Source organism: Grammomys surdaster, unplaced genomic scaffold (genome assembly GCF_004785775.1).
Source record: "Grammomys surdaster isolate TR1022 unplaced genomic scaffold, NIH_TR_1.0 229, whole genome shotgun sequence".
NCBI lineage: Eukaryota > Metazoa > Chordata > Mammalia > Rodentia > Muridae > Grammomys > Grammomys surdaster.
In genome coordinates this window covers 1,735,658-1,758,808 of record NW_021604674.1, presented here as the reverse complement: position 1 = coordinate 1,758,808, position 23,151 = coordinate 1,735,658, and the positions used below count along the sequence as shown (strand labels likewise).

The 23,151-nt window shown below is 38.9% G+C and overlaps 1 protein-coding gene across 5 annotated transcripts in view; it reads right to left on the bottom strand.

Moving 5' to 3' along the window:
* Window positions 1–2,287: 2,287 nt before the first annotated feature.
* Window positions 2,288–23,151, bottom strand: part of Pcgf5 (polycomb group ring finger 5) — a 102,909-nt gene continuing 82,045 nt past the window's right edge. For 2 of the 5 annotated variants that reach the window (XM_028773523.1, XM_028773522.1), the window contains exons 4-9: window positions 20,788–20,843; window positions 20,622–20,708; window positions 17,632–17,780; window positions 14,360–14,458; window positions 11,564–11,653; window positions 2,288–3,100 (exon numbers count right to left, since the gene is read on the bottom strand). In XM_028773523.1, the coding sequence (XP_028629356.1) occupies window positions 3,053–3,100; window positions 11,564–11,653; window positions 14,360–14,458; window positions 17,632–17,780; window positions 20,622–20,708; window positions 20,788–20,843 (529 nt within the window). In that variant the 3' untranslated portion in view covers window positions 2,288–3,052. Of the gene's footprint in view, window positions 3,101–6,841; window positions 6,902–11,563; window positions 11,654–14,359; window positions 14,459–17,631; window positions 17,781–20,621; window positions 20,709–20,787; window positions 20,844–23,151 lie in introns of all 5 variants that reach the window. The other 3 variants (XM_028773525.1, XM_028773526.1, XM_028773524.1) reach the window with 3 other exon arrangements.

The window sequence follows — 23,151 nt, the reverse complement described above, 5'->3', positions numbered from 1 at the left end:
GGTGATACCTATATTCCTACAAAACTCTTTTTAAAAAAGATTATTTTAGCTTGTAAGTGCCCATTTCGATATGAAACTATTTACGAGACAGGTACAGATAACTGGAGACTTATACAGGAAACCTACAACAGAAATGCACTTCAGCAATGAGGCACTTTCATTTATATTGTCAGTAAAGCTTAACAGTTCACAATATTAAATAACACACTTGGTTTTTTTTCATAAGGACTCAGTTTAAATTAACATTTGTGCTAACTCACTACATTTGTACAATGTGGCATATTAGTATGGGCATATGCCTAGTGACTAAAGAATATTTAAAAGCTGTCAAAAAACATAATTCTAGTCACCCAAACCTCAGACTTGATATAATCTCATCAATGTGCTTTTAGTTCATCTCTAATCTAGAGAAAGGGATATTTTTTTATCTATTAAGTGATGTCATTACTGCAGTTTAAAGTGATTCTTAGCGACCATAGGCATTCTTTATATCCAAGATTCCACGGCCCTTTTCCGTCTGACTTTTAAGGCAGGTAAAACAGGTAACAAAATCTTTTCTGGAGTGGAGTTCTTTAGTTTATTGCTTAAGGAACAACAGACTGAAGAATAACTTTGACTCACTCTTGTGTTTATAGATTCAGACAGTTATTCCTGGAGTTTAAACTCGGGGTGTGGGGTGGTAGTTAACAACCCTGTATATGTAGCTCTGGCTACAGTGCCTGTTTATGGGTTCCTGACAAGGGTAACTGAGTGGAGTTCAGTGCATGTCACACCAGACAAGAAAGTGCTGCACACTATACCAGACAAGGATGGCTGAAGAAGCCCAATTCCATTGGCAACACATTACTCCTGTTCCCTCCCCTATGACGCCAGACGTCCTTTACGCTATGCTTTGGCACATAGTCTACTGCATCTCAGTGAAAACGTCAGTGCAATAACATTGAAGGTATTGTTATAAAACTGTATTCTGGTTACTGTTTCCTACATATTCCTTGGAAAATAGTCATTACATGTGATCAGGCAACAAGCAAAATTTAAAGAGACCTTGTATATAAGATTCACTTATGGCCTTAAATTTTGATTGAGGAGCCAAGTAACCAACTCTAAGCATGTGGCTTTCAAAACTGATTTTGACTTAATTAACTTTCATATGGAAAACACACTTATCTAAATGTGATGAATTGTAAGATCTTTAAAATTTTCTTAAGGATAACTAGGAATCAGGTTTTGCAAAACAGCAAAATAATTTCTGTAGTTAGATAATAAATTCAGTTTTTTGGTCAAGTATTATGGTCTCCTCTACACTTAAATATCTTTTAAACCCTGCTCGTGAGTTCTCCCAGAAACACCCAATCCAACAAGATGAAGTTAAGGAACTGCTGTGGCCTTCTAACGCAACAACTTAAAGTTGTGATTCTAATACAAACTTTTTGACTTGAAAAAAATGTAAGAAAAAACTAGTAATAAATTTCCAGTCGTTCATATTATGATGGAGTTGCAGTTTGTGTGTTTCTCAGAGCTGCACGATGTTCATGTCTATGAAGTGCTCTGGAATTCAGAAGCATTAACTTGTGAAACATTTTCCTGGAGAACATGAGCATCTGTGTTCACGGTGTGACAATGACCTGTGGATCACACGATGCTATCTGATTTCTAAAGCACGCCATTTGTCCTAATTCCCCTTTTCTTCTCAGGACTTAGCTTGTTTCAAAGCAACCAGCAGACATAGTCCAGTTTTCTTTTTCTGTTTTGAAACAACTATGCATTTTACAAGATCTAAAATGCTTTTCATGTAGTAAGGTAGCAGAGGAGTTTGACTTGCCGGCTAATTTCAAAATGAATGGAAGACTTAACCCAACTGCCAGCATCAAGGACATCAGCATGGTTCTGACTTCTAATCCACTCACCTTTAACGAACTCAGTCAAAACAATAACCCCATATCCCCTGGTTGCTACAGTATTTAAAATAACAGTATTCCCAAACCACTAATTTTGGTTAGCATATTAATCTACTACATGGTGTTTATTTTGTTTTGTGCACATGGTTTGGAAATGTGATATGCAGCTAACAATCTGAGATTGTTTGGAAATCCATAAAAGGGTGAATGTTATCTAAAAATCCTAGAATTTAAAAATCACCTTATATAAGCCTCTGCATTCCACAATACACACCTAAGGCCAACTTAAAAAGCAATGCTTTCATAAAATGGCATCAATGATACAATGATGTACACACGACATTGGCTAGACAGCACTCACTTGCCTAAGACAGTAACAAACATTAATGTACTTACACATTTATTTTATTAGAAGTCGATATGATCAGCTGCCAACATTATGAACTTCAGTTGTCCAAGACACATATGTTTCAACATGAAGGCCTAACACGATTTCCTGTGCAATGTTAGACTACCCAGACATTTAGGACATCTCCAATTGCAATGTGCTCTGGTCAAAAAATAACTGGAATTCTTCACAAAAGACTTGTACACTCAAGAATAAGCTGGCATTTTGGTTTTTTTTTTTTTGGTTTATTCTTTTTTACATAAAAGTTTACCAAGAATAGGACAGTGGCTCAGAAACCACTTTTCTAAATATATTCTTATACAAAATAATTTCAAGATATAATTATACTAGGTTCTTGTACAGTACTCTATTTTAATAAGAATAAAAGTATTAAGTATGTGAAAACTGCAACACCACAAGGATTGAGCCATTTTACTAGTGTAAGTAACATTAGAACAATCTTGCAACAGGCAAGCAAAACACTGAGAAAGCAGAGTCACGGCTGGAGACCTAACTCACTTCGGCCGCGCCTTGCACACCTAGACGGCACGGATATCTTATGCAGATGGTCAGTAGCAGAAGGGCACTTGGATCGCTCCTAATAGACAGAACAGGAAGGACACTGACAACTTAGAGACAGACAATGGCCTTATGTGCATGCTGAAAATCAGACTGTGTCTCTCCAGTCCACACACCATTCACTGTGCAATCTGTCGACGAGTAAACAAATAGTGCAGGATTCATTCAGTGCAGCCTGGGCCTGGGCCTACCCAAAATCAATTCGTGGTCGATACTGCAATACCATCGGGTATGACTGTAAAAAAAAAAAAAAAAAAAAAGGATGAGTAAGACTGTGTTTACATGAAAACAATGATTTCTACAGAAAGCCTTGAAGAATTGGGTATTTATAATATTCTCTGATAATAGTGATTACAAAAGTTAAAATGCTGTCATTCAAGAGTCAAACTACTACCAGTACACCTCTCCCTCCCTTCCTGTCCTTCCTCTCCCTCTCTTCCTGGAAAGGGCCTAAGGAGGATGACACACTGCATCCTCCAGCAGCTTTGTGGGGCCAAGTATCTGAGCTGCACAATCTCTTGAACCACATGAGTAAGAGGTCCTGTTCTGCAAATCAGTAAACTGGAGTTTCCACAATCCTGTTCATACAGTTGATATTCTTTCCTGTAGTATGTAAGTTGCTCTTTACAAGCACTGAAAACATGGACCTGAGTGTTGCAAGGAATGATGACTGCCTCCTTTCAATACGATTCAGTGTCACAGTTATTGCATGATGTAATCAAAAGCTTTCCATTGCCCTGGTGTTGGTCTATGTAGAACGTCTCCGGCATCTAGTCACCAACCACAGCTCTAGGGAGGAAACAGCCTCCTGCAGACGGAGGTGGGCACAATGCTCCTCTGTCTGCTTTAACTCCACCTTCACTATCAGAGAACCAAATAATCAGAAAGGAGGCTAGAGAATCAACAGTTTTACTGTTCTAAAATCTGAACGCTCCCACTTTTTAAGTGAAATCCAATGATCGAACTATCAAGGAATCAAGAAAACGTGGAGCTAGGCTCAGGAATCCACCTGTCTCTGTCTCCATCGTGGATAAAATATACACCTGCCCAGCTTTCTTTAAAAAAGGTTTCTGGGATTGAATATAGGTCCTCATGCCTACAGAACAAACACATTACCATCTAAGACATCTACCCAGCCAACTAAACTAAATTTATCTACTTAAAAGTTTCCTTCTGACACTAAAATTCCCTTGGTTTTTTTTGCATATAAGTTCTGAGGAAAAAAAAGCTATGTTCGGTTTACTTCTATAGCCTCAGGGTAGAAGAGTACCCCCGTGTATATTTAACATGCTCAAGGGCTATTTGTTAAGGAGTCCTTCTGCCTCAACCATTGGAGCCACTGTTGATTTTGGCGCTCTTAGTTTTGAGACATATTGTCGAGGACAGGCATGCATACGTGTGAGGGCAGGCAGCACTAATCCTGTCCTATTTGTTACTCGCCTGAAAAATCTGACTCACCAGAAACACCTACTTCCTGATTAACAACAGTTTAGCTAACTTTGTTAGGTTAAATAAAGTATTGTAAAAGTATGGAAAGGTACATTTAGCTTCATAATTTAAGACTGCACAGTCTGACATCTCTTTAAGATGCTACTTACAGTCTTTGTGAAAACAGAATTCTGGATATACATAAATAGGTCTTTGTTCTGAGGAAACATATACTGACTAAAAAAATTTGTCATCACTTGTCATTATATGATTTATTTTTTTAACAATCTATTTAAAATAAACTAAGATGCATACAAGCAGACAAAGAGGAGACAGAAAATGTGAAATATTAATTGGTAAATCTAGGTAAAAGATCTCTTTTAGGTAATTGCTTCAGTTTTTAATTTTAAAATGTCAAACTAAGAAGCTAGTAGGAAAGTTAGTACCAACACTAGATTTTCTCAAATGCCTTTTCATGCATATAGTGTTTTTATTTTAGAGAATTCCATACAAAATACTAGTTTGTTATCTGTCTGTCCCCTACAATATTATATCATTCTTACATTTCTGGTAAAAAATTCTACCAGGTACATTTTCCTTTTAGTATGATCTTTTAGTATGTTATTTAATATTTTGTATAAATATTCAAAGTGAAATTTGGTTCTAGTTTTTAAAAAAGATTTTATTTTAAAATTATGTGCATGTGTATGCCTGTGTGTGTTTGTGGACATGTGAGTACAGGTGACCACATTGTCCAGAAGAGGGTGTCCATGCCATGTAGCCACCTGATGTGGATGCTAGGATTGAACTCTGGTCCTCTGCAGGAAGAACACGCATGCTTAATGCCGCACCACCGCTGAGCCCTCCGTACCAGCTAACTAAATCCTCTTGCCAAGTTTTCCTGCCATAGTGATGCTCCCATGGGGAAATGATTTGGGGAGAACTTTAATTTTAATGTTCTTACAATACTGTTATCCACAATGAAGTGTTGAAGAATGAAAAGGAAGTGAGGGTACGGTGCAGATTTGTCTTACTCCAGTGTCCTTCACGACTAAGGATCAGAGCTAAAGAGCCACTTTACCTCTCAGGAAACAGACATCAACACCAAGACAGAAAGTGGAAACTATGTATCCTGGGTTACAGTTGCACACAAGGTCCTCACTGTGGTTTATCACTAAGTCAACTAAACCATCTGCTCAGCTCTTGCCCTCCTCTGCACAATGAGAGGAGAGCACCTTCCTTCCTGAGTGGGCTTTCTCTTTGCCTGTCTGGATGTATGTTATCTTACTCCATTCCCAAGGAGGTAGGACTTAAACAGTATGTATCAAAAAGTTCATATCTTAATGATGAATTGAGATTCCCATATCACAGCAGTAATCAAAAGACTAAGCAAAATTCCAGACACACTGCTCATTAGAATTTTTTATTTTAGAAATTTAAGGTTGTATTTGCTACAACATACTGTCTTAATGCTTTAACTTTTTTTAAAAAAAAAGATTTATTTATTTTATGTATATGAGTACATTGTTGCTATCTTCAGACACACCACAAGAGGGCATCTGCTCCCATTACAGATGGTTGTGAGTCACCATGTGGTTGCTAGGAATTGAACTCAGGACCTCTAGAAGAGTAGTCAGTGCTCTTAACCAATGAGCCATCTCTCCAGCTCACTCATTAGAATTTTTGTTTAGTGATTTTATAGTATTCTTTTAAGACATAATGTAAACTAATTAGTCTCAACCTGGAAACTGGAATACTAAAGTTTATTAGTTACTGACTACTAGAAACTAGATGGGTAATTTTAATTATTGGGGGAAAGATTACTTTTTAAAAATTACTATGACTCATTTATGAGATTAAGACTGGATACGTTATCTCTGGACTTAGTAATAAAGTAATGCTTTACTACACTGCATCAGACTCTTATTTTTTTAAAAAATATTTATTTTTCAACATGTGTGGGCATGCACACATTAGTGGGGGTGTCTGTGGGGCCCTGGAACTGGAGTTACAGGCAATTAGGAGCCAGCTGATGTGGGTGCTGGGACTTGAAGAGTAGTTTTTGACTGCAGAGTCATCTCTTTAGCCCATTTTCCAAATTTCTAAAGTGTGTTTTTATTAGACAAGCTTTCCTTAGACACAAGTCGAAACTCCCTGTGCTACTACGTGATCTCACAGTCACGCCTGTGTCCCCAGGAGCAGCTAGGGCTGGCTGGGCACAGCTGCCAGCTCCAGACCTCCTATTTACAGTCATTCAATTTGACATGTCATCTCAAGGCTAAAGATTAGCGATGTCTCAAGGGCTAAAACGAATAAGCATTAAAAATTCTGGACTCATAAATAATAGTTAAGACATAATTTTATTCTTTGTTCAGTAAAATGGTTAACTTGGGAGAACTAAAATAATAGGGAACTTTTGTTAAGTTTGAAAAGATTTTAAAAACTGTTTTTATAAAGTGACGGCCGTATCTGAGAACTTGAGTCTGGGATAGGAGTGGTCAGCATAGGGCACTGGGATGGCCTTCGTCCCGTCATGAGTGCCTCTTACCTGGTACAAAGTGCCATCCTGAGAGCAGACTTGTGAGGCTCAACAGTTCAGACAGCAAAACTGCGGAGGAGATGAACCCATCAGATAAGAGGCATCCACAACGGGACACATTTAAACTTGTTATTTAAAGTAGTTGAACTCAAACGGAAGTGCCAACATGAGTAATTTAAATAAACACTGAGGAATGGTAGGGTTTTTTAGAGGGGAAATATTTAATAACTTGGTGACTGGTAAATTTTAGTGTTAAGTAACTTTAGCATTTATCTCTGAAGGTTTTTTATTTGTTTTTAATATTCTAAAACTACCAAGATGGTATCCTATCTTTTTCATTTCATTTCCGAATGCTAGTTTCTCATCTCTTAGTATAGAAGCTATCATCATCTTTTCCCGTTTAGTACAGAGGAGGCACCATCTTTCTTCTACTTGTTCCTCAGGTCAGTTTATCCCATTCATCTACTCTGAGAGCACAGTTATTGAAGATCAGAGCTCTGAGTGGACGCAGAACTTTGTTAACCTAAAGGACTGGTCCATTGTTCTTTTACCTCCATATTGCTCAGGCTAGATTCTTAGTCTCCATGCCCGTTTTAATAGCACTAATGAGCTTCCTGAGTCTGTTTGATACTCATGTTTGCAGTCTTAATAGCTGTACAAGTTTTACTTTAAGTTATTCACATATTTAACGCTGCATACTCTTCCAAATGCAAAAAATAAATGTATAAATAGGTGAAAACTTGAATACATAAAAATATAAGTTGAAGGACTGGAGAGGTGGCTAAGAGAACTGACTGCTCTTCAGAGTTCCTGCTCAATTCCCAGCAACCACATGGTGGCTCACAACCATCTACACTGGGATCTGATGCCCTCTTCTGGCACACAGGTGTACATGCAGATAGAAAATTGTATAAAACAAGTTTAAAAAAATCTCAAAAACAATAGTTTAAATTAATCAGGAAAATTTTAACTTCCCAAAGGAGACTTTTTACGGGTCTACTTTAGAAGATTTTTACAAATATTCCTGAGTTTTCTCTCTGGAAGCTGGTCCTTGATCTTGCACAGTGCTCATCACCACGCTCCCAGGCAGCCTAGCACTGATGTCCTTTACTGACTCAGATGCAGCCCCAAGCTCTAACCTGCCACACTTTGTCTGACTATGCAATCTGCAAAAATTATTTAATAAAAATACAGATTTAAGTGGAAAGAAGTGATTTCATTAATTTTTCTATTAGTTTCTTCGGTACCAGTCAAAATAGATGTGTTTGCTTGTATCCCTAAGACTGCCAGAGATTGTAAATCAAGCAGTGAGAGGCAGGAAGGGTGCTGGAGTGTGGCTGTGGCTGGAGGAAGAGGTGGAAGCAGCAAGGAGCACCGGGCAAAGGCAGCTAGCTAGACTGAGGGTATTCGACCTACCCACAGGGAGGTGGGCAGGAAGAACATGGCCCGCAGGGAACAAGGCTGAGGCCGAGCAGAAAGCTGCTGACAATAACTTTTTCTAAGTGTGAGCAAGTGGACTGTCGTCCCAATGCAGCTTAACAGACACTGTTACTTTCTTTCATTTATCAGATTAGACATCCTGCTAAGTACTTTAGCTGTATACTATTCTTGCTAATTTTTCCTCCACAGTACTATCACAATTTTAAGGATCCCCAAAACAAGAAAAAATGGGAGGCAGAACATAGGTGATAGAAAAGAAAAGCTACTGTATGTATATATATATATATATATATATATATATATATATATATATAGTAAGACGGTAGTGTTCAGAACACACGAACACTTTCTACAAGTCAACAAGAAAAGACAAACTCATTATTAATAGGGTAATGAATACGAACACACACAGAGACGTTATATTGTTAATACGAATGTCAAGAAGTCAGAAAATGGGCCCTCTTGTGTGATATGACTATAACTTATGAAGCCTTTTTTGAGGACAATTGACCACGTCTCACAATGTAAAACTTTAGTCCATTGTAAAGCCAGCAATCTAGGCAATAAATATGCTTGTGCATTTGCAAAGTCCACGCCTTGGAATAGCTAGAGCACTGCTTGTATTGTTAAAGATTAAACAAAACCTCAATGACCATGCAAACTGAATTGTACCAATATATTAAAAAGAATAACTTTAAAATGTAATTGCTTTTTGTAATATATATTATCAAATGAGAATAAAGTTGCTAGCAGTATATATGATTCCATGTGTATCTCAGAAAACTTCCAGGCCCACTGGCTTGGCACTATGAAGAGATACTAGACTGACTTAACATCAGATGACTGAGTTACCCACTGACTGAAACATAAGTACGTTCCACACACTCGACTTTTAGAAGCCACAGAAGAAACCTGGTCACAGATCTCATCTTCCAAAACCTTAAACATCAGAGGTGTTCACACAGGAATGGAGCTTTTTAGAAATGAGTCAAGGCCTGCCCCAAGCCAACTGAGTAGAACTGTACTTTGCCACAATCCCTAGATCATCTGTATTTGCACTAAGACTTAAGAAGTACTACTGTTATATATTTCCACTACTAGTGAACAACAGATCTACTCCAACATTCAGTATAGCAACCTTCAAGCAAAAATACTGTTATGAACTATAAAAATGTATAGCAGCTGTATGACCAGGTATTTGTTTTAATTCATAAGGATAAAGATTTAAAAATAATTTATCATGACTGAGACAAGGTTTAGAATGGGCAGAAGCCAACTATGTTCAAGGGGGAGTGACCTGGGAAAAGGGCAGCATGTCCACAGAAGCTGGATGGTGCAGAGGGATACTCCAGCACTGAAGAACTAGACAGAAACTTTCTTCCCCCAGACTGTCCTGAGAGACAGCAGACGTCACAAGGGAGGGACACACACATGGAGTGCCCTTGCCTGAGGCCGTGGACTCAGATGGAGACTCAGGACTGTCATTCCTCCAGGGTGAAAGTAATGGAAGCTACTCTGAGTCACAGACTTGACCGAGTGCAGAATTCATAAGTTGACATCCCACAACACTGATGAGAATGAAAATCTGCAAAGCTGCCAAGTACAGCCAAAGCAACCCAGAAATACAGCCCAGTGCCCATCACAAACCCATTCAGAAGCCCATCTGAGAGACAGGTAAAGCAATGCAACATGATTTTAAAAATCGACTTTTTGTCTCATTGGTACAAATATACATTATAAAGCAATTTAGAAGGCCCAACTATTGGCCTTATAGAAGACATATTAGGACTTCAAAGAAAATGGACAATTGAAAGAAAGGTTTTACACAGGAGTTTTATAAAAGTTGCATTATGTACAGTTCAGAATAATACCTGTTAAAAAGAGTGTCCAAAAATATCCATAGATGTATATATATACATATGCATCTATAGTGCTTACTATACCAGAGTACTAGAAGCAAGTAAGAGAACATACAGTAACTATCAGAGCGGGAGCGAGCTGAGACCACCTCAGGGCTAAGCGAGTTAGCAACACCGCAGTGGAGTACTGACTTTGTAGACATGCTAGCCTCCTTCTGGTGTGGATGCGGTGACTAATCCAAAACTACAGACAGGGAGCACTAGCAAAAAACAGGATTAGAGAAGTACAAACCACCTTCAGGCCCCATTTTAAAAACTTTAATACAAGTATATCTCAACCTAAAACTTGAAACTTCAGAAATGTGTCCTCAGAAATGTAACTGCATAAAGACTGATTTAATTAGCATTTTGTTAGTAGAAAGTTTATACAAATAACCTTTCATGCTTTGAAATTATTAAATTGCCAATTATTAAGATAATTGGCAATTCCAAGCTTCTTGGCCCATACTTCTAATGAGGCTGAGGCAGAAGAATATTAGTCTCAGGCCAGTCTGTGCTACAGTGAGCCCAGGCCAGCCTGGGCTAAATAATAATAAAATCTTCCTTTAAAAACACTCCCCCATCCAGATACATGCAAACGAACACCATGGGCAGCTTTCAGGGGAGCGCCTGTGACAAGAGCCCTAGGAGAAGGCTACCAGTGAATGACCTTAAACCTTTAGGCTGGTCTATCCACAAATGATGAGGTCCAGCACTCACATGCCCACTGAACTAGCAAGGAAAGACACAATGACATTTACTGCAATAATGTTACTGTAGAATTAGAGTATCTGCTTTCTAACTGCAGACTTACCCTTTGGAGTGTCCACCTGGCATATGAAACACTTCAGGCTTAAGAGTTAGTTTTTCTCCTGTGAACATTTTCTCCCTCATCACCAAAGCCTAAGGCAGAGTAATCTACTTACGGCAGCAGAGACCCCCCACTCTGTCCCTTTCCCTCGAGCCTGCCATTACCTGTTAGTGATGGATCATGCAATCCCTCCCTGACCCAACTGTCCTTCCCTCTACTGCACCCGCTGGTGCTGTCTGCTCTCCAGGCAGCATGGCATCTACCTGACCCCACTTCCCATTTTCCCACTGTAGCAGACACTAAGCCTGAAGTACACACATGCCTCCCCTGCTCTCAGGCTAGCAGAATCCTGGACATGCTTACAGCTGGACTTAAAAACTCACCTTCAAAATATTTAACATAGATATTGGTCTTGTACTTGGGTGGGTTTTTAAGTGCTGGAGAATAAAGAAGAACTCGTTTCTTCTCTTTCCCAAACTAATGCTTCTAATTTCTTAATGCTCCTAAATAATACTGTTCAATCTGAATTATATAATAAACTATAATTAAATATACACATAGGCAAATATAAAAGCAATTTACATTTTCTCCTCTTAGTCGCCATCTTGTCATGTAGATGAATTCCATAGTATGATCCTTTCCCATAATTTCACCATTGCACAGCACATCCAACTTTAAAAAAATAATTAAAATATATTAATGCAGAGAAAACTTGAACTTATACATTTTTATACATTTTCAAATTTTAAAAGATCCAACATAAAAGTATCAATTTTATAAGAACACTGAATATTTTTATTAAACCCATCTTGTCAAAGACTGTCAGAAGTTCAGATGAAACAAGAAACAGCATTTATCTTGTACCACACGACTGTACCTCAAGTTAATACACAATTTATAAATGCAATGCTAACTATCCTGATTCATGTTTCTGCAACTCTACAGGTTTTAGACATATGCGGAGACCACTCTTACTGAAGGAGAAGAAGAGTGTAGTCAGCTCATTCTAAATCCTCATCTCAGAATCCTCTGAAGTTCAAGATGAAGAAGAGTTTTACCTTCTTAGTTTGGGATCAAAGAAATAGGGCATTGGAACTACGGCACAGATCTGTGTGTTCAGGGTTATCTGGCCTCTGTGCATGTGGATACTTGTATGAAATATCAAAATAAACTGTACCGCAAAGTCTCCCTTTTGTTCTAGGCTTTAGGAAACCAAAAAAAGCTTCAAAAGGCCATAAAAACTTTGTCTGTGGTTCACTAATGCAACAAAGCATACATAAAGAACGTTGTATCAAAGATCCCTATAAATCAGTCCTCTAGTTTCTAGCAAAAGAAACTGGTTCAGATTTTATTTCAAGGGTGGAGGAGAAAATGAGTTTTAAATACATACGTATCTATCTTGACATAGACTATAATTTTGAACTTGAAGTCTAATACAAAATATAGCCCAAATTATATCAGATATATTAACTATTGATATTTTAACAATTTATGGTGATATATAAACTTTGAACTTTTTCAGTTATTTTATTTATTTTAAAAGTAGACAACTCCTTTTTTCTCTTGTCTGTAAACCAAATACATAAGCTAAGCTGTAAAGGTGCAATTACTAACCAGGCAGGCTGCATCCACAGTCATTAGCAACTTAAGCACCCAGTCCCAATTAGCAATGCTGTTTCATTCTCTTGCAATTTCAGATGTTTCATTAAATCACACTCCTATACACTGAACAGCAAAATAATGGGAGACCAATCCATATCTCATGAAGAAAGCAAAGTACAAGTTCTTTAATTGGGATAGACGAGGAATTGTTTAAAAAGGACCATAGTACATGGCAGGAGTAAGACAGAGAACTGTTTTCTTAGCTTTGGTAACTTCCGGAAGACAAGAAAATTAACTTAGCAAACCAGACTTTAAAGTAAAACTATGCATGGTATTTTTGCATGAAAAAAACAAAGTAAGGAAACCAGACAGTACAAAATGCCATTGTCTATTTCTCACTATAGATGTTATTTAGAAGATATCTTTTATGTTTACCAAATACAGGTGGGCTGACACTTTCAGTTTTTTCCTAATACAAATACTATGTATCTGAAAATTTAAAATGATTTATTAGTTTTTATTTTTGTGCACTGGTGTTTTGCCTGTATGTTTTGTCTGCGTGAAGGTGCAAATTGCTTGGAGCTGAATTACATACAGTCAGTTGTGAGCTACCATGTGAGTGTTGGGACTTGAACACTGGTCACCTGGAAGAGCAGCCAGTGCTGTTAACCACTGAGCCATCTCTCCAGTCTTGTAGCTAAAAGTTTTTAAAAACTGTAGACCTGAACTAATAAAACAAGTTAACCCAAACTAGTCATCAGTCACACGAGACATTTCCATTAGGCTCAAGATTAGATGCTTCCTTAGATGCAGACACCTGTCTGTGAGGGCTTAAATCTCCTCACACTTCACTTCTCGTGAAAACCCATACATCCACAGAGAGTGCCTGTACTTTGACTCGGCTCCAGCTCATCCCTGGGTAACTGGGAGTCTCCCCATACTTTGGATCCATCTCCTGTTTGCCCCTTGAGATTTGTGCTGTATCTTCCAAGGCTCAGGGGACATCACAGAAAAGTAGACAGAAAGACTTTAAGAACCAGAGGATGGAGAGGTGGGCAGCAAAAAGAAATTGCCTGGATATGACATAGCCACTGCACAAATGCACTTCCTGCAGCTGCAGTTATCCACGCAAGACTTGTACAAGGCTGAGCAGAGCAACATTTCATCATAGCTGGGAGAGGGTCCATGAAGCCCCATCGAATGCTGGATGACTATTGGCAATAATGGCTGCATGGGAAAGAGGTGCTGTAGCCAATTTAAGCTGTCCTTCATCCAGTAAATAACCTCTTATTCAGGCTCAGGTAAGAAACCCTTACAAAACTCAGTGAACCAGAAACAAAAAAAGGTTCAGAGGTAGGAGCACTGAGAAGGGTTCCAACCAGAGTGGGTGATGAGAGGGAGGGGGCGGGAAAGCAACTCAAACTCACTGGATAAATGTATCAATCCATCACACATTAAAACGAACATTTAAGAAGTGACATATCTTAAAGCATATTGACATTGTAAAAAACAAAGAGCTCACTTAGCTAGACGTACTTTGTGAGTATTAAAACAAATTTTAAAAACATCTCCTTTAATTACAAATGCATCAATGTGAACATGGGATATCTTATGAAATGTTACATAAATTTTACATTCAAAAAATTAATTTTTAAACATGAAAATAAACATTTTCTATAAAAATTAGCTTGAATATATTCTTATTTTACTTCTTTTGCTAGAATTTTGCTACAGATCAGAATCATCAAAATCACAATTAGATTTGATTTTACTTACCTCATAAGAACTTGGAAGTTTTAGTTTTAAGCTTAGAAACTTTTTAATAGTTCCTACAGTAACTCGTGTAGAACAGCGAATGAATTTTTTCATGAGACCCTAATAGAAACAAATTGACAAATTAAAGACTCTCATTTGTTTTTACTGAAACCTTCAGCCCTTCCAGACATGGAGGCATATACTTGCAATCCCAACATTCAGAAGGAGGGGGCAGGATCTGACTTTGATTCCACTTGGTTGCAAAGTGAGACAGTCTCATTAGACCACCCCAAACCAACTAAACTAAACCAACCCCAACCCAAATCAATGAAACCAACCCAACCCACCCAAACCAACTAAACTAAGCCAAACCCACCTCAAACCAACTAAACTAAGGCAACCCTACCCCAAATCAACTAAACCAAACCAAATTCAAACCAACTAATCCAAACCAAAGCCAATGGCATGGTTTTCACTATAGAGTATTTTCTAAATGTAAAACAAAACCTTTCAATTCTCATAAGTAAAATGTACTTAATTACAGTCTATTATTTACATGACATTCTTCAAGAATGTCATTCTAGTATGTGAATTAGCAAAACCCTGTCAAGTAAGCAATCTGTTTTTCTCTAACATGCTTTTTTCCCTATAAAGAAAGCAGAATTTAAGTAAAAGGACACAAAATATTGGTCTTTTATGAAATGCTGTTACTTCTGGAAGCAGGAGAGGCACTTGTTAAGGATGATGGAGAACCTATAAATGACTTCAGAGACAGCAGCAGTGTGACATAAGACTTGGGAGAGCTCTGGGTACTGCAGAAAGGCATCTCTTCCACGCACAGCCCGCCACCTTAGCACCTGCAAGCTGTGCAGTGTGGGCTCTGGGCTGAGGAAAAAGCATCCCCAGGGACAGGTTACTGCATGTCACTGTGCTTAGTTCTGTAGGACTTGATGTGTCTCGTTTTACATGAAGACAGTACTTCTGATTCACTTTTTAAAAAAAGATTTACTTATTTATTTATTATGTATACAATGTTCTGTATACATGTATGCCTGCACACCAGAAGACGTCACCAGATCTCATTACAGATGGTTGTGAGGCCCCATGTGGTTGCTGGGAATTGAACTCAGGACCTCTGAAAGAACAGTCAGTGCTCTAAAGCTCTGAGTCATCACTCCAGCCCCATGATTCACTCTTCAAGCTTGAACAGAGCTCCTCCTCCCTGACCTGCACAGCCTCCCACAAGTTATTAATTATTCAGAGTTGTCAAAATAGTTAAGGGAACATTTTCAGGACATGACAAAAGAGTGTTTCTAGAATTCATAATTCAATAGTCTGACACAAATCTAACAAAAATTCTAATCTGTATTATGTAAAAGTTGATTTGGAAATACTTAGAATATAAAAATGAACACTTTCTCCCAGAATACTTTATAATAAAACCAAATGAAATTTACTATGCTTCCTGGCTGTGTGCACCTGAGAACTACTTACTGTACAGCCAGCTAGAAAGACGGTGACGACAGGCAGGGGCTGGGTAGGAGACAGGATGGTGGAGAGGAAGTAGGAGCAGAGCTTCCTCTCATCATGATAGGGAAAATGGAAGCATTGTGGTGCACACCAGGGGCTCACAAGAGCTGCCTGGGGGAGTCTGTGTCTAACCCGACCTTGCTCAGATGTCTGGTATATCTGCATATCTGAAGAAATACTGTATGTAAGAAGACTTTGGCTTCCAGAATGTTACCTTCCCTTCCCTATGGCACAATACCCTGTGTCTGTCCTGCTGTCCAACTTCAAAGGTATAGAATTTAGAACTGCCTCCTTCCTAAGCTGCTTGCCTGGGGTCACGATGTGAGAGTGCACATGTCTGAAGTGCCCAAACTCACAACTTCAGAGGCAGAAGTGATGAAGAGTTGTCAGAAGGGGCTGGAGAGATGGCTCAGCGGTTAAGAGCACTGACTGCTCTTCCAGAGGTCCCGAGTTCAAATCCCAGCAACCACATGGTGGCTCACAGCCATTCGTAATGAGATTGGATGCCCTATTCTGGTGTGTCCGAAGACAGCGACAGTGTACTCATGAATAAAATAAATAAATAAATCTTAAAAAAAAAAGAGTTGTCAGAAGATAAAATAAAAGCCCGATCCTGTTTTCCTCTGGTTCTGAAGAGTTAAAAGACCAAATACAAAATCTGCAGTGGTCACTCCTGTAAGCTCAGAGGGGCCTGCTGTTCCAGGATACAACTTAATGATTCTTCAGTTTTGTGTTTAGTATTATGATTTAACCTCTACCAAGTAGAGTAATTGACAAGCATGATTTTAACTTCTTAAATTGAAATATAATACCATAAAGTCACTGTCTAAGTGAACAATAGTAGTTTTTATACAGTTGTTCAACAATTACAATATCCAATTCCAAAATTTTCCTTGTCCTCCAAAGAAATCCTTTACATACAAGCAGTTAGCAGTTACTTCATATTCCCTGTTCCTACACCCCATCTAGCAACTGCTCACGTGTCTCAAAGGACAGGTCTTTTCTTACTTAATTATATAATTACCACATAATAAATTCATTTGCTTACTACGCTCAAATATATTCACTGCTGCAAGACGCTCATAAAACGAAAATCTATGTTAAAATTATGTTTTTAATTCCCCAATATAAAGCACCATTATTAGTAATAGCAAAGAAATTCAACCCAAAAGGCCTATAGATTAGCACAGATGAAGAAAATTAGAAACAAAAAATAAATATCAGCTTGTGCATAAAACAAAGTTCAGAGAAAACCAATACCTTCAATCTTTAAATACAATTAGAAGACTGCAGAATATGATTTAGGTTAGGTTAGGACTGGAGAGATGTTTCAGTGGTAAAAGCACCAGCACTCTTGCACAGAGACTCAGGTTCAATTCCCAGCACCCACAGCATGGCTCACAACCACCTGTTCCAACACCCTCTGCTGGTTTCTGTTGGCATCAGGCATACACGATGCACAGGAATACATGCAGGTAAACCACCTACACATATAAAATAAAACTAACCTTTAAAAAGAATAAATTTAAAGATAATTAATAAAAAGGTTGGAAACACTGCTTAAATAGAATCAGGTTTGGCTGCTCCATTTTAAAAATTAGCCACTAGATGGTAGCATTGGCCTGGGATGGCTAGGGTGGGCAGCTAAGGTACCTGGAAAACAAGGGTTTGGCTAGTCCCAGATTTGGAATTTTACAGAATGTATTACATTAACAACAACAACAACAACAAAAAGGTGAAAGAAATGACTTCTGCCCACTCACCTTCACTACGTTGTCCCCCGACTGCCCATTATTTCGTAAACAGTCCAGACAGATAGCAATTTGTGGGTCACTTCTATGATAGTCCTTATCATCTTGGTTTTCATCACCTTCTTCATCTTCTCTAGATTTGTCAACCTTCGAAATGTCATCTATATAATTGAAGCAAGACTCATGTAACCCAAAGTTTAAAGTTTAGCAACAATATGCCACTCACCAAAACAATAACCTAAAATATTTCATAACTTCTCTGAAGACTAACTAAAAATATTAATACTTTTTGAAACCCTTCAACAAACTCAACGATGGAATATTAATCAAAGGCCATTAGAAACTTAAAACGTGTAACATTTCTAGGCTTATACAGACACTTTGTATATCCTGGTTTATGAATTGTATCTTCTTTTTCCTATTTTATCCTTTCAAAATATTTTGGATTTGGTCTTTAATTTGGGGTGTGTTTCATTGAGCTAGGTGTTTGGTTTATAAAAGTCAGTGTCTGTACATGCGATCAGTGTAAATGTGGGACAAGAGCGAGCCATCTTCTCACTCTTGTTAATGCACAGTGTAAGATTCTGGATTAACTACATTTGGTCACAAAACCTGCAATTAGTGGTTAGGTCACTTTAGAAGGCAAATAGGATACAAACTTCTTCCTAATTCAATAACAGATGTGTTCAAATTAAAACCAAGTTGGCATTCTAAGTTCTCAGAATTTCAAATTATTTATAAAACCAACTACAAGAAAAAATAATTAGATTTTTAAAACATGCTTTGTAGCCACTTAACGTGTTAAAAATTCCATTAAGAAAATTTGAATATACCTCATATAACAAAATTTATTTAAAAGATTACATGAATACAACTGTATTGATTGATGTATTTATGGAATACCTTGAACACTGTGTTAGATATGCAGTGTGCTTAGTCTGAGGTATCAATAACACAACTAAAGGGCATGGAGACAGAACAGGAAATACATCCCCCCAACAGGCTCATTGTGCTTCAATGGTGGTGCTGTTTGGGAGGTTATGAAGCCTTTACGAGGGAGAGCCTTGCTGGAGTAAGTGGGTCACTGGGAGTGGGTCTTGAGGTTTTATTGCCCAGCTCCACTTCCTGGTGTCTTCTTTGTGACAATGGATTCAATGTGACCCTGGCCTCCTGGTCTTGCTCCCATGCCTGCCCTGTCATGGCAGTACCCCTGAACTGTCAGCCAGAGTAATCAATTTCCTTTTTCCGTCCCTTTTCATTCCCTCCTGGTTGCTTCTTGTCAAGTATTTTGACACAGAAATGAGAAAGTAACAAATACGAAGAGTCACTTACTACCCTCCTCATTACAGTGCCAGGGCGCAGGAAAGGTAAAAAGGGCAAGAAGAGGATGAAGGGTAAATGAAACATGTGACTAAGATTTGGGACTCTTTTCACATGAAATCTATCTACCTAAGCCAAATATGAAAATCAGCTAGCCAAGGAGTACATTATAAAGCTCCCCTACCAATGAAAGGCTATCCTTGTTCAAGATAGTGAAAGCCTTACACCGTACCTAACAAGAGTGGGCAAATGGCTCCTTTCCGCACCATCACTTACACAGAACCCATGGACAGACACTGTCTTTTATGAACCAAACGCCTAGATCAATGAAAAGCTTTCCCCTCTACGATTTAAGTCTAACTACTAAAGCTATTATCCCCAATATACGTGAGAAAAAGGAGATCCAGCATTTCCTCATCCATCTTAAATGGCATTGATTTTATGAGACTTTATGAGAATTCCACGACTTTATAAAAGAAATCATTCTGGGAGACTAAGTTCACATATGCACAGAGGCCACTTTGATTTTAGAATCCTGAATGAGGTCTGTGTCAAAACATGAAGAATGATATTACTTTATAATTAGATATCCCTTTTGTGGATACTATACATACTAACAGCTCACTCTCTGGCTACTAATATGTTCCACTTTGCTGAAATTATTGTTGTTACTGTGTGTAAATGTGTGCATGTATGTGCACGTGTTCATGGAGCCAGGAGTCAATCCTGAATGGTCTTCCTCAAGTGCTATCTACCCTGTGTTTTTGAGGTGGGGCTTCTCGATGGCCTGGAACTCACCTATTAGATTGGGCTGGATGTCCAGCAGCCCCAGAGACCAGCCTATCTCTGCCTTCCCAGGGCTTACATAAAAACTGTGTGTGCAGGTACATATGTGTATGTCACAGGACAAATCTCTGAAGTCAGTTTTCTTTTGTCATCTTAAGGGACTGCGGGACCAAAGAGTCTGCAAACACTTCTACTCACTGAGCATCTTGCTGGCCCATGCCTCACTTTTTTATGTGACTTCTTGGGATCAAACTCAGGTCCTTGTGCTTTTGAGGCAAGTATTTAACTCAATGTGCTTTCTCTCTCTCCTTCCTTTTTTCTACCCTCTCTGTGTCTGTCTCCCTCCCTCCCGGCCCTGCTGAAATTATTAACTATTACCTGGGTCCCTGAGTAGAAACCTGGATAAGGGACCTGGTGATGGGAACTTCTTGATGAGTACAGAGACAAGACACTTGCTAACAGATCCAACCTAAGCCTGAGCCAGCGGCATCCACCTGTGTTCCCTTAAGATTGTCAGAGCACAACACATCCTGACTTGGCTCTCAGCCACAACGCACTTCTGTCTTCTATTAAAGTGCCATTAGAAGTGAGGGAAAATTGAAATGCTCTCATGATTGCGGTATACACTAGGATTGTTTCTTACTTCAGACCTCTTTCTGTTCTGAAACTATTGCTATTACTATCTATTCAGTTTTCTCTTTCCTTTTCTTCCCAAAGTCCAATTTCCTCTGTCCAATTACTTTCAAGAGGAGACATGCAGTTCTGCATAAATTTAGATAAAATCTCATGTAGGGCTGCATGAGTCCTGCACAGGAAAACTGTGAGCGTGGAAAGACTTTACCAACATAACAAAAACCAGAACAATGAGAGAAGGTGTCAGAAACACATAGAGTTACCTTGCCCATTTTCTTGAGGTTTATTTTTCTTCCAAAATTCCAACTCACGCTGAAGTTCTTCTAATTTGAAGGAAAAAAATATGAAAACTATAGGAATATGAAACCTTTAATGGAAATACAAAACACAAAAAAACCAAGAAGTTTGTAGAACCCAAAGGGAACTTACGTTCTCGTAGCCCAGGCACCAGCTTAAATATAATTTCCTCCAATGTGTTATCCAGCCTTCAAGGGTTAGGCAGTGGGGATAAACAATGAAGATATCAAAACTCAATATGCAAACAATTCTAGATTTCTTACACATATTATGAAATATAGGCAGATGATTTTAGTGTATTCACTACAGCACTGTTGCCTGCACACAGAGGACATGTACTTCTAGAAGCCCTCCTCTGGTGGTATACTAAACGGGGAAAAATAGTCCCAAAGTTCCCAGCCTTCTGTAGATGTACACTCTCCGCCTCTGGCATCCTTCCCTTGTTTAAGAGGTGAATCTCAGCTCTGAGAACTCCCAATCCCGAGAATAAGGACTACCCTGGAAAACTGCTTAGACCAAAGGAGAGTGTCGGACAAATGACACTGAGCTTGGACCTAGCCTAGGTCTTAAGGGCACTGCATTTCTGTGCTCCATGTAGACCAGCTAGGGCAGAGCTCCACTGCCTGGCTGAGGCGGCCCTAGGTCACTCCAGTGTCAGTCCATCCCAACACGTGGCAGGACATAGTAGTTAGTTAACTCCTGCTGCAGGAGTGAGCAGAGCTAAGGCCAGCCTGCTCATCAGCCACAGCAAAGTGAAGAGGGAGGGGTGCCTGCATGAAGCATTAACTCAGGCGTGCCTTGTCATGCAGCAACAGCTAACGGTCCCACTCTTCAAATCCCGACAGTTCCTATCCTTTTCTAAAATCGAATGCTCTCCACTTCATCTTCTGAGAAATTAGTCAGTTTGGCCATTCTAGCTCCATAGATAAAAGCGCATTCATCTTGGCATTTGTCTTACGTTCTTTTCCTGACTTTGTTTCCTCAGCTCATTCTTTTGCTTTTCTACAACACCTGCTCTTGCTCAGCTTCATCCTGCTAACAACACTGCTCTCTGACATCAACCATCTAAACGGGCAAAGCCTTCTCCTTAAGTGTCTTGTAAAGCTATGGCTGGAGGTGGAAAGGTGGCTCAGCAGTCAACAATACTCGCTGCTCTTGCAGCGCACTGGATATCAGTTCCCAACACCCAAGCTGGATGGCTCACAACTGCCCGTAAGTCTAACTCCAGATCTAATGCCTTTTTCTGGATTCTACACATACCTGTTGTAGACATACATACATACATACATACATACATACATACATACATACATATTCTCTCTCTCTCTCTCTCTCTCTCTCTCTCTCTCTCTCTCTCTCTCTTCCTTAATCTTCTTTCAACCTGAAATGTTTTGAAAAGCATAGTTTGTTATTTCTGTTATACACTGTTACTTGCTACTTTTACCTTCCTGAACGTCCCATTAATTAATTAGTCCCTAGGACCAGTATAGTTTAGCAGCAATCTGGCAGCATGATGTAACACTAATGCCCTGAGATTTCCCTCCTTTAATTTTTCCCTCTATGTGCCTAAATAGTTTTTTTATCCAACTAAATTCAGACCCCAGTGTTGGGGAGCAGGTTCCAGGTTTCTTCACAGATATCAAATCTGGATGGTCAAGTTCTTCATAGAAACTTCACTGTATGACTACATATAGTAATCCAATGTGAGCACAACAGTTAATGTATTTTATTGTTTGGGGAATAATGACACTTAAACGTTCAGTACAGAAGCAATTTTTCTTGCAAATGTATCTGATGGATGGTTGGTCAAATCCACTGGAAACAGAGTCCAGGGATGGAGGGCTGAGTACTTCCTGTTGCTCTCCTTACCCCAACTTCTTTAAGTTTTTCCATGGGCCATATTTCCAGGGTCCTCATCTAGTTTGATAGTTTGAAACCCAGCATGTGGGCAGTTACCTCTGTCTCACACCTTAGCTCTAGTTTTACATTTCCAAGAGATGCTGAACAACTCAGCCAGCTCCTTTTGCCCATTTATGTCAAGACTGTCTCATCGATCCCTCCAGCGTGGTGCAGAACGAGCCCCCGCCCCCGGTGTCTCACTTTCTTAGAGTTCTGATGGTACTACAACACTCCCAAATAGGCTCCAAGGGAAAGCACGAACCCCTCCTCTCACCAGCCTTATGAGAGCAACTTCTCAGTCTGTCTCCCATCTCTCCCTCCGTAATCACCTCACATCATCCTTCCTTCTTCTGTCCCATCACCTGTCAATCTCTTTTTTCCCAGAACACATTTTTTCCTACTATTACCTTCCTGATAATTTTATCTTAATACATTTATACAACCTAGTTCACCTCCATCTGAAAATAACTGAAGTTACTCTGAGAATCCCAAGAGAAAGTTGTCATTTTAACTGCAGATACATTTCCTAAATATTATGTAATCTTATTTAAAACTTTTATTAAAAGATTTAAAAATGAAACGAAATGCTTTACAAGG